The 16,468-nt window shown below is 42.5% G+C and overlaps 1 protein-coding gene across 4 annotated transcripts; it reads right to left on the minus strand.

Annotated features, from left to right (window-relative positions):
• Positions 1 to 12,523: 12,523 nt before the first annotated feature.
• Positions 12,524 to 16,398, minus strand: LOC1269389 (A-kinase anchor protein 1, mitochondrial). 4 transcript variants are annotated; one of them, XM_308023.6, is made up of 5 exons: positions 16,159 to 16,398; positions 14,836 to 16,016; positions 14,309 to 14,696; positions 14,055 to 14,197; positions 12,524 to 13,386 (listed from the first exon to the last, which is right to left on the minus strand). In XM_308023.6, the coding sequence occupies exons 2-5, from the start codon at positions 15,973 to 15,975 to the stop codon at positions 13,327 to 13,329; spliced, it is 1,731 nt and encodes a 576-aa protein (XP_308023.6). In that variant the 5' UTR covers positions 15,976 to 16,016; positions 16,159 to 16,398; the 3' UTR covers positions 12,524 to 13,326. The 4 variants fall into 4 exon arrangements, with proteins under 4 accessions (XP_308023.6, XP_061505782.1, XP_061505779.1 ...); XM_061649798.1 differs by having other exon boundaries at positions 14,836 to 16,043; positions 16,159 to 16,327; XM_061649795.1 differs by having other exon boundaries at positions 12,524 to 14,197.
• Positions 16,399 to 16,468: the final 70 nt, after the last annotated feature.

A 16,468-nucleotide genomic window follows, 5' to 3' on the forward strand; every position in this document is an offset into this window, starting at 1 on the left:
TACCAAACGGCGTCGTCCACCAGCGAATTATGTATTTTGCAGCATGAAGCGTTTCCGATAGCTATTGTGTAGCGGAACTTGGGGCAAGTGTGCCACCTTAAGCATTTCAAGTTATAACTCATTAAAACATGTTTTTCAAGAGCCGATTTAAATCTCATAACCATTTTACATCTATTTCCTACTTATAAATGAGTTTCGCTTGAAAAAAGTGCAAACAAAACAATTTTTGAAGCGTTTTAAAAAGGGTCCAAAAAGACGTTCTTTTTTGGGCTATGGGGCAAAAGTGCCACTCGTATGGGGCAAGACCGTAAAATAACCGTATTTCTTAGATAATAGGAAATAATTACGTTTGTACCACTAGTGTATGTATTCCTACATGTATTTAGTCACCAATGAACCCTTTTTGACCACCAACTGTACCACAATATGGTTTGTTACTGTTCTGTTTTTCTGGCGTGGAATCCGCTCACAATAGCGCACCATTCCGCAGCACGCTACAACAATGTTTACATTTTTGACAGCTCGCGCCTATGAAAGATGGTGGCACACTTGCCCCAAACAGAGATGGCACACTTGCCCCAAAAGTTGTAACTTTTTTGAAATTGAATTTTTCAGTGACAAAAAAAAAAGTTTTTTTCAACTAACCTCACAAAAAAATTCACGTTTTTTGCTCAGCTATACGGTGGTGTAAATATTTTCTCGGTTGATTGTTCGCATGATTTTTGAGAGCTTATTTGATTGGATTCAAAAATTATAATATTCTGCTCAATTTTGAAACTCAATATAAATCAGTTCAAAACAATGGGAAATATCGATTGGACTATATGAAATTCAGCTCAGTATACCTAGTCATTGGAAAGCAACCAACTGTATACACAATTGATCATTAAACTAAAGTTTTTAAGGAAAAATGCTTGGTGGCACTCTTGCCCCGTATGGCACACTTGCCCCAAATTCCGCTACACAGCCCTGAAGGCAGTCGGTTCGATCGAGCTAGTTTTAGAACACTGCTTGCCAAGCTTACTGATCTCCATAGTCTCAAGTCCCTCGTTTGTTCGATCTGAGCTTGTATTATTCTATTAGGTGCTGTTTTTACTTTACTACCTGGGTAATATAAGCTAAGCTAGCTAAAAAATCTAACTATGGAATCTTTTCTCCTAAACCAATAGCATCATACTAACCCCAAGAGCATTTAATTACCTATGGAATCGACAGTATAAAGAGTATTGAGGACTTCAGCCCTCAAATTTTGTTGAGCCATAGATGAAGGATTTTCTGTGTGTTATATTTTTTGTAAGATTGCTAAGATTGTTAATGTACCCAAAATATTAGATGCTTAAATGAATGAAACAGAATAATTTAACGTACGGTTATAGAATTAAGAATGATTTGACTAAAATAAGACACTGGTGTCCTAACATGTAGGTAGGTAGGTCCTACCATGCTTTTTTTTATTAAAAATTAAGCTAAAAGTCTGATACAATACTAGACCGTGTTTGTAGTTATTTTGTACATATTTTAAAATATTTCAAAAATACCCACGATTAAATTGTTTTCAATCAAATGCTAAAGTAAACGCAGAAACTATTTACTTCTTTTTGATAAGTCGTCACAAAATCTCAGTAAAGAGTGAAACAACGTTAAGAAGTCCCATGATCTTAGGACATTTTTACAATCATACTAATATTTGCAAGTTTTGTGTTCAAATTGCCTTCATATGTCTATGTGCTCGAAAATTAATAGCGAGTTCTTCATTCCGTCTGAATAAAAAGACGAAATAGCAATCATGGTTTGGTGATTTGGTTCAACTATTGTTGGGTTTTAGTACTCAAATTGAAGACAATGAAAATCGATGTACTATATGCATATCGAATTTCTTCAACTATTCTTTTCAGTTTTTAAGCTTTTCTACCAAAATACCGTCATAAATAAATGTTAGGTAAAAAAACGTGTTAAACGAAACCGGATTTCAATTCAGTGCCATCATTTGGTAGGTAACCCCCTATAGTGCTTGCTTTGTCATCAACAACGTGCGCATCCAGGCATCCGGAGAAATGTGGAGACTATTTGCAAAGATTGCTCCCCAAACGCGCTACGCGCCTCAAATGATCGTCTGAAATTCTGAGCACGTCGTTACCGCCGACGGGAGCAGCGCCAAAAAATCAACCACAACAAACCACTAACAACCGGCGATGATTGTGCGAAAGCTGTCTAATTTGTCCGTATGACCTACTTGCGGTGAGAGCATACGACAAAGGCAATGATTCAAAAGCCATTTGGTGCTAAAATGCAATTTTGTAATCTTTTCCGCAAATGACGAGACGTGTTGCAGGCGGAATAGGGAAGGGATAGGGAAGAGGTAGGCAGTCAAATGACCGCGAAATGAAGAATGGCTTCGTATGACGCACCGTCTGTGCATGTAGGAAATTGTCACACTTTCCCTTTTTTGTTTAAAGACGGTAGTTTTATAAAACGAAAGCTATATACGATTAATGCTAAAATTACATAGAAAAGCTGAATAATTTGCAACTGTTTGTTGATCTATCAGCGGATCAATACAGCAAGAACTTAAGTATTTAACTTTAAGATATCAATATAAGTATATCTTGTGTTTAAAAGGTATCCAAAGACCACATAATTTGCTTACGTACATTATTAATGGGATAATTCTAAAGTTTCATGGAAGCCGGTGCCGTAGTAAAGTCGTCCATTCGTAGGACTTAACCAACCGTGTTTCATGGGTCCAAGTAATTAATAAGTCACTGATAACCCACTGCAGGCTGGGGAAAAGGCAGGCCCCTAGACCTGACTACAGTTGCTGTACCAAATAAGAAGAATATATTAAACCTAAACATAACTTACAACATGATATGGTAAAGAATATACATGACCGTCAAAAAAATAAAAAAACGCAGCTAGAGGTATAAATTCTACAGTGCTAGATAATAACTCCGGGAAGAAATTTTGAAAGATTTGTAAACACATATTATACTTTTTTTATAATGTTTATCAGGAAGATAACTTGATGCATGCGCCTAATGTAAGTGGTGCAGTACGCAAGTAATATTTAGAATTAGCTCATTTCATGCAAACATGGGATCAACATCGCATGCAATAATAACTTTCATACAACAGCCGTAAAATAATCGCAAAGCGATCAGTCACGTAAATCTACGTAGAAATATATTTTAAACTCTTTTTGACTCTTTTTCCCCTGCCTATTATATTCTTCCCGTGTAAGGAAAGCATAAATGACAAATGAACAGCTAAAGAAAAAGTTTCAGTTTTTAGGTTTGTGGAAAAAGGCGTTACTTTGTGCAAAATAGCAACATGATCGTCATAAGTTCAAAATCTGTATGGACCGAGCTCCCCATTCCTAGGACTAGCAATCTAGCTACCGGTAAATGTAATAGATAGCTACTAAATCCATTCGTGGCTTATGGCAGGACCTAGACACCAACTTTAATCGTTGCGCCATATAAGTAGTTATTCTAGTGAGCTAATTTGTTCAAAATGAAAATTTGAATGAGATAATAATAAAATAATAACGTTCGATTTAGCTTCCAGTAACCTTACAACGGACCGGTCTCATGGTACAGTAGTCAACTCACACGACTCAACAACATGCCCGTCAAGCCCCCAAAATCACCGTGATTCCATATGTAGGACTGACTATCCTTCTATGAGTAATCATATTAGTGTTTCTCTAGACAGCTCTCAACACTGTAAGCTTCTTTTTCAATCCGTAAAATCCCTATTCCACATTGTCAAATGAATGTCGAGCGTATACCGAACAACCAATGACTGATCATTCGAGATTCCATTGTTATTGTTCAAATGTATTTTACGGGTTTGAATTCGCTTCCGATGTTAAGAGAAACCCTATAAGTCCATGAATTATAAGCTCACTAATGGTACAGACAGAAAAAGAAGAAAAAGCAACATTACTGTAAATCTATAACTACTGTAGTCTATAATTTGTAAATTCCCAGTTAAGCTATACTACTGTCAATATAGTTAACTGTAAATAAACTATACGTTATCACAAACAACGCGCTACCACTAGGTTCGACCACGCGTTCCGTGCTTAACGAGAGAGTCCCGTCTTTTAAACCAAAAGTTAATGTCCCGTCGTATGCGTGAAAATTCTTAACTTCTCCCCCTTTTAATATGCTGGTCTAATTGGTTTTATAGAAAAATTGTTATGGAGGTGAAGGAATGAAATCAAGAATTAGTTTCAGTTACAAAACGTTGAGTGCGCGTCAGTAAAACATAAACAAGTCGCTAGAGTACCGTGAGTTCTTTACTGCCGTAGAATATGTAATGTACGTTCGTCCTGTCAGTACTGATCCAGTTGAAATAAGTTGTTCGGCAGTTGGTTAGGTTCGGTAGTTCAGAAGTATTTCAATGTTACGAAACGTTTTACGAAAAAAATTAAAACAATCGCTCTGTAATTTTAAAAAAATACTCTGAAGTTTCTAGTTCAGCTATATACGTGTTCAGTATAGAAAATAAACATTCAACGTCGAAGTAAATGTGTATTGTATTCAAAGTAAAGAAAAATGTTATAAGAATTCTTATCTTCTTAGAACATTCCGTAGTTTTGTGTTTTTTTAACTGTTTGTCCCGTTTTTATCAACTCTGCCTGGTCAGTCTAGCTAAAATGAATTTGGTGTTTCATTAGACCAGTGATCGGTAAAGCATTGGTCGTCTGCCGCATGCCGATAGTTGACAGTTCTTCGAGCCATCTAGGCAGCATACAGTTTGATACTTGGTTTATCAGTTTGTTGACTCTTCTTCTTCTACTTCTTTTTCTTTTGGCTCAACAACCATTGTCGGTCAAGGCCTGCCTGTACCACTACTTGTGGGCTTGGCTTTCAGTGACTTTTAGAATACCCTCCATAGCAGGATAGTCAGTCCTACGTATGGCGTCACCGTCTAGTTGGGGCTTGAACCCATGCCAGGCATGTTGTTAAGTCGTACGAGTACCATGAGACCGGCTTAATTGCTGACTCTTATTGACTATCGACTTATTCCACAAACTACACTTCCCTCAACTGTACGGCCTCATTCTAACTATTTTGCGCTTATGATATGTTAAGCGTTTTAGGATGTAATGTACCCTAAAAAACAATATACTGCGCCATTCCGAGGTCCATATTGGAATACAACAGCACATTTTAATGTTCCACTTTCTCTCTTTCTCTCTCTCTCTCTCTCTCTCTCTCTCTCTCTCTCTCTCTCTCTCTCTCTCTCTCTCTTAGCATTCATTTGAACATCTCTTATCTTCTACTATTAGGTGTAACGTTCTTCGCGGACATGCCAGCCTGCAGAGGTTCTCGGGACTTATTTAGTATCTTCAGTAACCAGATATAGTCAGTCCTTGCTACGGAGGGACGGTCCAGGTCCATACTAAGCTTGAACCCTCGATTGGTATGTTGTTAAGTTGTTGTTAAGCTGACGAATGTACCACGGGACCGGCGGGACATTTCTTATCTTAAAGAGGGAAAACTATAACAGCTTTCATGACTAGGTACGATGTATTGACTTCATGTAACAACTATCTACAACAGGCAGTCTAAACATTATTCCCTATCTCCATTGGCTCCTCCACCAAAACAGCTTTCTCTTTCCGTAGCTTTCCAATCTAAGAGCCAAAACGATCCAGAACTCTTTGTCATTCAACTAAATGCTAAATTAATGCTGATTTTGGCCTTCACTGAGAGAGTTAGGCTATGCGTCATAACAGGATAGACAAATAAATTATTGTTTTTGTCCGTCTTCTTATTACGATAAGTATTCTGTGTAAATAAAACAATGAACATCGTCTTAATCAATACTAGTCGGTCGTGCAAAAATCGGGCCCCACCACGTGACACACGGGATGAATAGTAAAAGCTCCCACACAAGGAGTACTTCAAACCCACTGGCAAGTAGTTAAGCATCAGTGATCTCAGGAACAGGATCTCTAAACCATTGCTTAAAATATCTTACGTTAACATATTAACAACACTCATTGCGGAATAGTTCGAAAAGGATTTTAAACGGCGCACAAAACGCCGCTGTTTTCTCGCGCATCACGTACAACAACCAAGCGAGATAATAATAATTCATTTGAAAGAAAATAATTCAACGCATCAAAATTTGTTCTGTACCGCACAGAGAGAGAGAGAGATCGCGAGAGAGAAAGGAGAAAGAGTAAGTGGATATCAAAAATGACAAATATTGTCAATTGCAGTGCATTTTTTTAAATCAGTTTGTTTCGTTTTTTTATAATTTAACTTCGTTCAAGCTGCTCCAAAATCAATACGATTGTTGTTGCCAGGGCGAGCTCAGATTGGTCAGTTTTGAATTATATGTGATTGTGTTTTTTTTTTGGTTTGTGTTTTTCGTTGTTTTATATATTGATATGTGCATTCATTTTTTGCTTATTACCCTTACCGAAGTGGGTAGAAACAACCTGCAGAAAAAAAAACGAAACCCACAAAGCGGATAGTATCATGATTATTATGTTTGTTGAGTGGGGTGGTACTGCTGAATGCAAAACGATGCAAAACGTACTTGCCATGGATTTGGCTTTCACTGGGAAGTAACAAAGCGATGCTCTGCTAAGATACACTCTCTTCCAATACCTTCCTAAAAACTTACAACAGTGGATTCAGGTCTTGTGTTAAGAGCAATCAAATTGCACCGACTTGGCTGGAGTTGCTGGGGAAATAAGCTTACCTACCACTCTCAACCCCCGTTGTTGCAATGGCATGCTGAAACATGCCGGTTGCAGCCAGCAAGCCAAACAATAGTTAAAAATAATTATTTACACCATCCAGCTCTATTTACTGTCCGAAAATTGGTCGCTGTCCGGGCAACGAGTACGAGTACGGGTGGCTTCTGGCCAGGCCACCAATAATCGGACGAAACGGGACACTGCTGAGGGCTGCTGCTGGACATATGCGTGACGCGATTCTCATTTTGCATATCAACAGCCCTGCCTCCTGGCCGTGTCCCCCGCTCCTTCCCATGTCCTTGTTGGTAGCCTCATTTCGAGAGAGCTCATTTTAAATCCCACTAGTAAAGGGAGTTGGGGGGAGGAGAGAACTAGTGCAATAGGGGGATGGAGAGAGAGAGAGAGAGACTGTCACGGGAAGGTATGGGAAGCCCGCTGCAAAAGTGCATAATTATTTTGCTTTTGTTATTTCGGCGATAATTAATTCTTATTATTTTACTGCTGCACACTTTCGATTGGTTCGCGTGGCGTCTTTTTTTGTTTCGCGTCCCACTGCATTTTTTGTCATTTTTTTTTTTGGTTTTGTTGCGATGGGTTTGGTTTTGCTTCCTTCTTTCTTTTTTTTTGTTTTTGGGAATGGGTATGAGGGTGGTCTCTCCCATGTCCCTGATCTAGGATATAATAAAATGCTTCACTTATGACACCATACGGGGGTGGGTATTATCGAGCGGTGGAGGTGAAGGTGGATGATGTTCCCTTCCGACCGGGCGGCGCAGATTATGTTTGGTTAGTATCGGGCAAATACTTTATATGTTTTATTGCACTCACATATAACCGGGCGTGACACGCTGCACCGATCCCATCCCAAGGTGAAGGGAGGGGGAGGGGGAGAAAGAGGGGAGTGAGGTTAAGAAGAGCGGAAGCTCCCTGCAGTCACACCTGCAAATCGGTGGACAAAATCCACCAGCAGGGCGTACAAAGGGGAACGGTTGCAACGGTGGCCGCAGTGACGAGGTCGGTGAAATATCGGTACATGCCATCATCCCCCAGAAAGGGTATTTGTATTTTTTGGACGTTTTGGTCGATTTTTGGGTTTTTTTTTTTGGTGCTGTGAGTGTGTGTCTGTGTATGTTTTTTTGTGTATATTAAACCTAGCATGTAGATGGTTTTACATAATGTTTAACCACAAACTACTTATATAATGCATTCGCGTTTGTCGATACAATAGAAAAAGACGGAAAAGAAGAAGAACAAAAAAAAACACGTAACGAGCTGACTTCATGGAACGAAGCACATATACACACACACACGCAGGATAATTAATTGCACTGAAGGCTAGCAACATGCATTAATTTTTAAAATATACTAATAAGACAAAAGAATGCCCCGGAAACGGTGTCGACGCCGAACCGGAGGTGCACTGGAGTGTAGCGGCACGGCAAAGGGCGGCTTTTTCGAAAAACCCCAAATGAGAATGAGCCTTCGATAAAAGGCTTCCATCCGTTCGTGGACTGCAATGACAGTTTACTTTAAGTATCAAAGTTTTTTTTTTGTTAAATTAAAAGACAGTTATCACCTCGGATTGGTATGGTAGTAATATCGAACAACCTGCAGGGAAAGATCATTATTCGATCCATTCACAAGGTTTCCCACGATTTATTGGTTGGTTTCCATCAATTTTTTGGTGGGTTCCCATATTTTTTTTGGTGCGTTCCCAAGATTTTTTGGTCCAATTGTATTGATATCCAATCGGAAAATACAAATATATTATGGGAACGAACCAAAAATCTATGGGATACGATCAAAAAAATCCTGGAAACGCACCAAAAATCATGGGAACTGACCAATAAACACATACAGCAGCATCTCTAGCAGCATCAAAAACACTAAATGTAGCGGTGGTTGTTTTAAGTTTTAGTGTAAAACAAAAACAGTCTAGCTGCGTGGCGCTTGATAAGTCTCGCAAGCCTGTACAGGACTGCATGTCCGCGTACGACGTTACGGCAAGTAGAAGAATATAGCTTTCTTTATTGCTGGAATACAAGAAGTCTGTTTTCACACAAATGTTTTAAATTGATTCGTTTCTCTTGCATCAACAATGTTCCCACAACATAAGTTTGACAGGTTCGTCCATACGAGTTGGCAACATTTTCAAAGACACGGGCTTTATCCAACGCTACAACCGCTTTATGGTCTTGGCCTGCTGCAGGAGTGTCCGCAACCGCTGCCAAAGTCGTTAACGTGGTCTTACTAACTCAACTTGTCCCTACCACGCCCTCTCTGTCCGTTTGGACGGCCTAAAAGAACTTTACGGAGTCTGATGGGATTGATAAGCCGCACGACAGTAAGATCGCCGTACAGTTCGTATAGCTCGTCATTTTATCGGCTTCACATTTATCCTTCCCCACATACGGGGTCAAAATCTAAGCTTCTTCCTCTCAAACGCGGCTAGGAGGGTTTTGTCAGATCTGAACAGTGTCCATGGCTCAGAGGCGTATGTGTGTACTGACGGTATTCGTTCCTTACGCCCCAGAATTTCGAACACATCGAATTTCATAGAACCTCTGGTACGGCCAGAATGACCCATTCCTACGGGTTTTAGCGATCTTTAACGACCATTTCGATCTTTTCGACTACGACGTAGGAACCTGCCCCTCCCTTCAACGCAACACTATTACCCTTCCCACTCCGTAACTCCATTACTCCATTGCTATAATTCCGTCTAATCTCGCTACATTCCTTCCTCTCCTTAGTTATGAGTCAAATATTGTAAATCCATAGGTGGAGAGGTGAAATGATTTTTTAGATAAATAAATTAATAATTAATTAATTAAATAAATAAAGGTGTGACATAGATTTGACAGTTGCAACAGGTTCTTAGAAGTGAACTGTTTCCTCCGGCTATAGAATGACCGGTTGACAGGCAAGGATGCGCACAATTCAGCTTCCATGCTGTTGTTAGTGCCGATCTTTGACCCAAAATCTTGGTGAAATCTTGGACGATTTTAAAAAATGCATCTATATGTACATATCACTGCTACATAGTTCTTGGGTTGTAAGTTAGTAGAGCCACTTTGGCCAGTTTGGTGTCAGTTTGGTCAGTTTGGTCGTTGACACGTTTATCTACGTATTCAAGATTCTTTGTCCACTGCTCGATCACTTGCCCGCAGAATAATATGGAAGACATGCCATGTCTAGTTTAATACTTCATACTTTCTACTAAAATTCAGAATGCCGATCACCTGTAATTGCTGATCCTTTCTTAGAGTGAACGCAGTACTTTTTGCTTGTAAATCCAATAAACTTTCAGTGCTTCGGATCAAATTTTCTTCGTCCTCGGTCCGTTTTCCGGGACTCCAAAATCCCTGAAAGATGTCCGCATAGTGTGCGGTGGACACAGGCCAATTGTTTAATTGTTTATTAATGATAACAAATTATGTCCGCCATGCTGGCTTAACATGTGCCTTAAGTATTATGTTACAAATTATAAAAAAAAATAGCAGAATGAAGCATAACATACAAATAAAACATCCTCAATTGACTCAAAATCAAAATGGACGAATAGATTATTTAATACGCGAGACATTGCAGTTATGGGGTCGTTTGATCCATACTGTGTGTACCTAAATTCTAGTCTTAAAATTGCCTGTGTCTAGAAGTTGGTATGTGTAAGCTAAAATTTAATTTCTCCAGTATCTGGGGTGCGGCTATGTTGCTGCAGAGCACGCCAGCAATGAAGAGTGCTTGAGCATTTCTCCGTCTCATTTCGTAAGCATTTCCTTAATATAAGCTCAAGAGCTCTATTTGCTAGTCGAATAGTCTCCTCGTGGTGTGCTGCAAAGTAGTGCCTACTATCTAGAATCACGCCTAGAGGTCGCGTGCCTCTATTTTCCGTTGTAAAATTTGTCCATTGATTGTATAATTTGTTAAAATAGGATGACGTGCACTAGTGAAGGACATAACAAAACATTTTTCGACGCATAAACATAGCTTGTTACGATCACACCACGAATGGCAAAGTTCAGATACTGGATCTAGAGTTTATTGTCCAAATCTTCCAAAATTTTAAAAATTCATGAAGTCTTGACACAGATCTCAAGAAACGAGTTGATATCATTTAAATAAATATTAGAATGGATCAATTGAGGTAATAAGATCAAGTGAAGGTAATAAGTTACTGCGCTTACAGAAAGCCACGCGTGAAGCATCCAATTCCCGAAATATGTTCCCGAAACGGGTTGAAAAAATGGCGTGGAACCGAATCTTGGAAATGTATGAGTCAAAACAGAATGGCGAGAATCCATTGGAATGTACAACGCAAGACGTAAATTTTGTAACTTTATTCCCGTTTCCCATTCGTTAGCAGAAGGAAAATGACAACTAACATTTCGAAAAAAGAAATCTGGGTGAAAACATTTAAATCTTTTGGAATCTGTGTCCAACGAGGATCAATTCCAAGAGCCAAATAAGAAGAAGTTCTTATAGAATTAATTTAGCCAATCGATTCAGATACGATTGTAAATTCTTAGTTGAAAGAAATAACATTTTTCAGAATTTCATAGCTACATGCAAGACGATTGAACAGAGAGTGTAGCCTCCAATAACCGATGTTCGATGGCACTCGTGCATACTTCAAACCTTTTCTTTGCCACATGCCATAAAACCGTTATTGCTATTATCCTCACACACTACCAGCGCGGTACAATACAAAGCACCTTAAAAATGCACTACCATGAAGCTGTAAAACCCCCTTCACGAAAAAGGACCGGCAGGACCGTGCGGTGATCAATCAATGGCGGCTACCATAGTCCACATTCACAGCCCCACACACGCTTTGCGCCGATTCACGGTGCGTGATTCATATCGACACTGCATTGACCCATTAATATTTAAAAGAGAGCCAGCGATACACAACAACATAATAATAATCTTCGTCAAACCGGTCAAACCTCGCCGTAACCTGCTGCTGCTGCTGCTGCTCGGAGCAGCGCAACGATAGCAACGAAAACGCAACGTGTAGACGCAATGGCTTTGGCGAAAGTTGAACACGCGGCCACGCTGAGCGCCAAGCGGATGCAGGGCGGTGTCGTAGCAGTAGTGTTGTGCTCTCTAAAGATTTGAAAGTAATGCACAACACACACACACACGCCAAACGACTTTTCTGAAAGTTGAACGCGTCGTTACGTCGTCGTCATCGTCGTTGCCGCCCCACCGATTCGTTCGATTGACAAAGGGTAGGTGCAGCAAAAACAACAAAAGCAGAATGTTATCACACGCCAAAGAAAATGCGCAAAAGATACTTCTCGTTCCTGTGCGTAGAGTTTAAATGCGTGCGGGAATGTTTGGAGCGATGCTGCATACGGTGTGGGAAAACTGAAGACACTCTCCTTATTGGAGCTCTCTGGCTCTCTCCACGTACGCACTCCGACTCTTCATTGTCGTCTCGTTATTCGCTGTTTGACGCTTAAAATAAGCAACTGTATTGCACAGGCGTCGAACGGCACCTCGAATTTGGCCTAATTAATGCGGAGCCGTAACTAAATTTAGAACTGTATCTGCGTAACGCAACCACCATCACCAGTGAGACGACAGAACCGTATTGAGTTAACAGCTTAAACGGTCCCTTTTTCTTCTATTGCTGCTGATGCTGCTGCTCCTGCCCACTGGTCAAAGAGCTCACCATCATGTTTTGGGGGGAAAGAGAATTTTCTTTCGATGATTCACAGCTCCCCGCGTGTAGCTTTTCTTTCCTGGTTGTATCGCACACGTACATAACATACAGCGCTAACAGCGCAAACGTAAGATCAATTTAATTTTGTTGAATTTATTTCATAAATACCCTTATTAAAAATAACTAAAATAATAAATTGCCTTAGCTGCAATTATAAGTGAAGACAAAAAAAACTTGAACGACGGGATTTCGCATTCTTATGGTTTTCTTTTAAACGTAGTATTCACAAGTTTTCTTCGTTTTAATCATTGTAACAGTAACGAGGAAGGATGTAGTAATGAACATGAATGATAGGGAGCTTCTTCTCGGGTGCCATGACACAGTGATGACGATGATGATGGTCAACAGAACACGCGGGGAGCGTCGTTGTTGGTGGCAGGTGTGGGACGCGAAACAAAAGGAGAACCGTGGTTGAATGAGTACACGCGCACGAGAGCTGTTATGTTTGGTTCCGGTGCAGCATACCCAAAACTGGATACTAATGTAGTAGAGCGTGTGCGGGAGAGAAGGGTGAGAGTGAACCGGAAGCCTAGCCGGGCGGTAGTTTTAGTTGTTAAGTGTTGTCCGAAATGCTGTGAGGTACGGGGTGGTGCCTCTCAATTGTCCGCCATTGCCCGTTGCATGAATGCGTTTCCATATCCACGTCCTTTCCCGCGCCCTTAATATCACCACCAGCAAACCGGGCTGCACCCGTCCGCTGACACCGTTGGCAGTACTGCGCCTCGCTCAGTCTCCCCCGTTTTAGCTTTCCATTTATCATGCTTTCCGTAGCACGAGCTCACTATCTTCAATCTCACTGTTTCTTTTCTCCTTATAATATGCATTTTTAAATTTGTTAATAATTTGTTCACCTACTTTGCGTACATACAATTCAGTCAATCCATCTGGCGTATCCGCGTGCAACCATTTCTTGATTAATGAAAACTACGTTCTGAAAAAAAGGAAAAAGGAAAGGGGAGAAAAATCGTTACAATGGTTAAAGCTTGCGCTAGTTGCAGTGAGATAGAGAAAGAAATACATAATAAATACAACAAAATAATAAAAAAAAAACAACAGTCAATGAAACCCAACGATAAAATTGTGTTTTTTAACACGCACACACACACACACACACACCAAACAATCATTTAAAAACATTCGAATCTGCTGCATCAGTGCGCCACAAACACAGCCGCACTTGGAGAGGAAAAAAAACAAAACACAAAATAGTTCATTATCAAACGCGTTATCGCTTAGTTTCCGCAACAACGACGACGACAACGACACAAAAACCCACCGGTTCCCACCTCCCGTTCAAAGCCGAAGAAGTGGTCGGCAAGATAAGGGCGCCAATCTAACCGCAGCTATAAACATCTACTGCTGAACTAAATTTTGATAAGCTACAGTAGAAGGGAGATTGCTTCAATTTAAAGGTTAAAAAAGAAGAAAAAATGGACGCTTTCACAATTTACACATCATTAGCAGTACATTTGCATGGAGCGCGAATGAATTTAAAACCATCCAGATGATTGGTTTGTTTTGTGGTGCAAAGAAAAAAGGAGAACGAAAACAACACCAACCGCTTCGAGTGGATAGACCATACGGCGGCCCAATACTTACATCTTTTGCTATTGAAGAGAATAGATAAATTTCCGGAATACCCTCGGCAGTATATCCCGCTACTTGTGCTTGCATGATAGCATTGCTTGTTAACCTACGGAACAGCTCGGTGGCTTCCTCCGACCAGGTGTTTTGGCTTTCATCTGGAAAGAAACGGCGAATAGTAGGATAGTGGTAAATAGTAGCAAGCAGCAGCAATGTAGCCACACGGCCTGTTTTGGAACATTTCGTCCGGTTGCCCAAAAAGGACTTACCAATCGGCTGAATGTTGGATAGCACACACTCTATCGATTGGAACGGTACGGAGATGAAATCTGTTCTGATTTGACGAAGGTTCTGTGGGGGCAGCATCGAGTAGCCGCCGTAGTCCAGGTATTTCACTAAAACCAAATTGCTTTCCGTGACGTTCTGCACGACCTGCGCCCGGTACCAGCTGCCCGCGACAAACGCAACGCAGACCGCATTCGGCACGATCTCGGGCAGGGCGGGGGCCTCGCTCTGGGTGTAGCTTTGATTCAGTGAGTTCTGCATGCTGTTCAGGGTCAGGTGGGTGGGGTGCAGCGGCTGGTGCACGAACAGGTGGCCCACATTGATGATGCAGCTAACGGCGACGTCATTGTTGATTCCCTCCACCAGCGGCAGCTGAAATGGTTCGAAACGGAAGAAATGGAACGGGAAGGGTGAAGCAACAGGTCATACCGATGGCAGCGGGTGGCACCACCTGCCGCCCAAAGCGAGCGATAACAAGGCAGCGAATCGAATCGCAATCGCAAACACTTACGCTCGAACACGTGTCATTCATCAGCGACAGCGGTATGACCGTTTCGACGCGGCTAATCTCAATCCGCTGCAGGGTCAGGCCGGGAAACCGTTTCTGCGGGAACTTCTTGCGAATCACCGCTAGCGCGTCCTGAATTTCCTGCTGCGAGCCTTCGAGCGTGCAGATCTTGCTGTTGTGTGTGTCCGGGTTGCGCTTGATGATGACGTTAGCGCCGGTTTTCTGCTTGATCTGCTTCACGAACGTGCCCTGCTTGCCGAGCATACCGGCCACCAGGAACGCGGGCACCAGGAACTCGTACGTCGTGACGGACGGGCCGACCGAGTGGGGCGGGCTCGAACCCTTGCCCGAATCCTCGGAGCGCACGCTGCAGATGCTGAGCGGCGGGCTGCCCGTCTGTTCGTTCCGCTCATCGAACGATTCCGGTTTGGGATCAAATACGTCCTCGATCGTTGCGGCGTCTGGCTCCGGCACGCAGTTTCCGTTCAACCGATCGCTCTCCGTAGCAGCGGCGTATGGCTTTGGCTGGGGTGATTGTTTCTTGGGCGAGCGGGGCGAGACCGGCTTGGCGCTGTTAGCGTTCCCGTTCTCGTCCGGCACCCGGAAGTGGCCGCTCTGCAGCGATGCCGCCTTGGTCGGCCGGATCACGACCGGCTCCTTGGTCGGTTCCATCATTTGGTTGAACTTGCGCAGATTCTGCGGGTAGCGCGACACGACCGAGCCGGGCAAATCGATCGACGGGCTGAAGCTCAGCTCCTCGTTGTCGTGCTCGAGCAGGTGCGACCGGCCCAACAGGTCGTCCTTGGACGGGCTCTTGTTCGGCACGATGTCTATCGGGGCCGAGCGCGACGACCCGGCCGACGAATGACCCGAGCCCGAACAGTTATCCCAGTTTTCCGCACCATTACCACCGCCGCCCGCCTGTTGCTGTATCGGCAGCGACGAGCTCTGTCGCATGTCCGGCTCATGCTCTGCCAGCGTGCTGCTGACACCGCGCGACAAGATCGTACTTTCACATTCTTTGCTTTTTTCTCCGCCCCGATCGCCTGCGTCCGGCTTAAACTTGCGGCGGTACCAAACCAGCCCCACAATTATAGCGAGACTTGGCAGCGACAGTAGCAACAGTGGACGACCGGCAATCATTCTGAACTGAGGGGATGGGGGGCTGCTTTTGCAATGCGGCACTGAAATGATGCGGAATTTCAAAAGCTCTATACATATACATGTGGTTCGCCGCGCCGTAGCTCGCGCAACCCGGCGAAATGGGAAAAATCTCGCGAAATACCAGCGGCCCCCGCCGGATAATAGGCCACGGCCAACACTCACCTTAGCGCTCAGCGTTAGAAACTGTATTTGGGTGAAAATTTGAAGAATTTCCTATTTTATTCACACTTTAGTCTGGCGACCAACGCACACGTGTATTGAGTTTTATGTTGGCTAATACAAACATGGCGATCTCGAACACCGGCTGCCCGTTCTCTTTGCGAAGATTGCTGCCGCATGCATTTTTCTACCTGCCAAAACCGACTGACACATTGGCGTCTGTTTACGTGCCCTGGTTCGAGCATTCTGTTTGCTCGGGAGGAAACGGGAGGGCCCGCTAACCCGTGGCTATAAACGCTGGCCTCAGGCCAGA

This window comes from Anopheles gambiae, chromosome 2, assembly GCF_943734735.2.
Source record: "Anopheles gambiae chromosome 2, idAnoGambNW_F1_1, whole genome shotgun sequence".
NCBI lineage: Eukaryota > Metazoa > Arthropoda > Insecta > Diptera > Culicidae > Anopheles > Anopheles gambiae.

Bases quoted from the DNA above. Each gene is read 5' to 3' on its own strand.
- LOC1269389 (XM_061649795.1), bottom strand. From the start codon at position 15,975: ATGATTGCCGGTCGTCCACTGTTGCTACTGTCGCTGCCAAGTCTCGCT. The intron at 14,697-14,835 runs GTAAGTGTTTGC...GAACCATTTCAG, and splicing joins TGAATGACACGTGTTCGAGC to CTGCCGCTGGTGGAGGGAAT. The intron at 14,198-14,308 runs GTAAGTCCTTTT...GTTTCTTTCCAG, and splicing joins ATCCAACATTCAGCCGATTG to ATGAAAGCCAAAACACCTGG.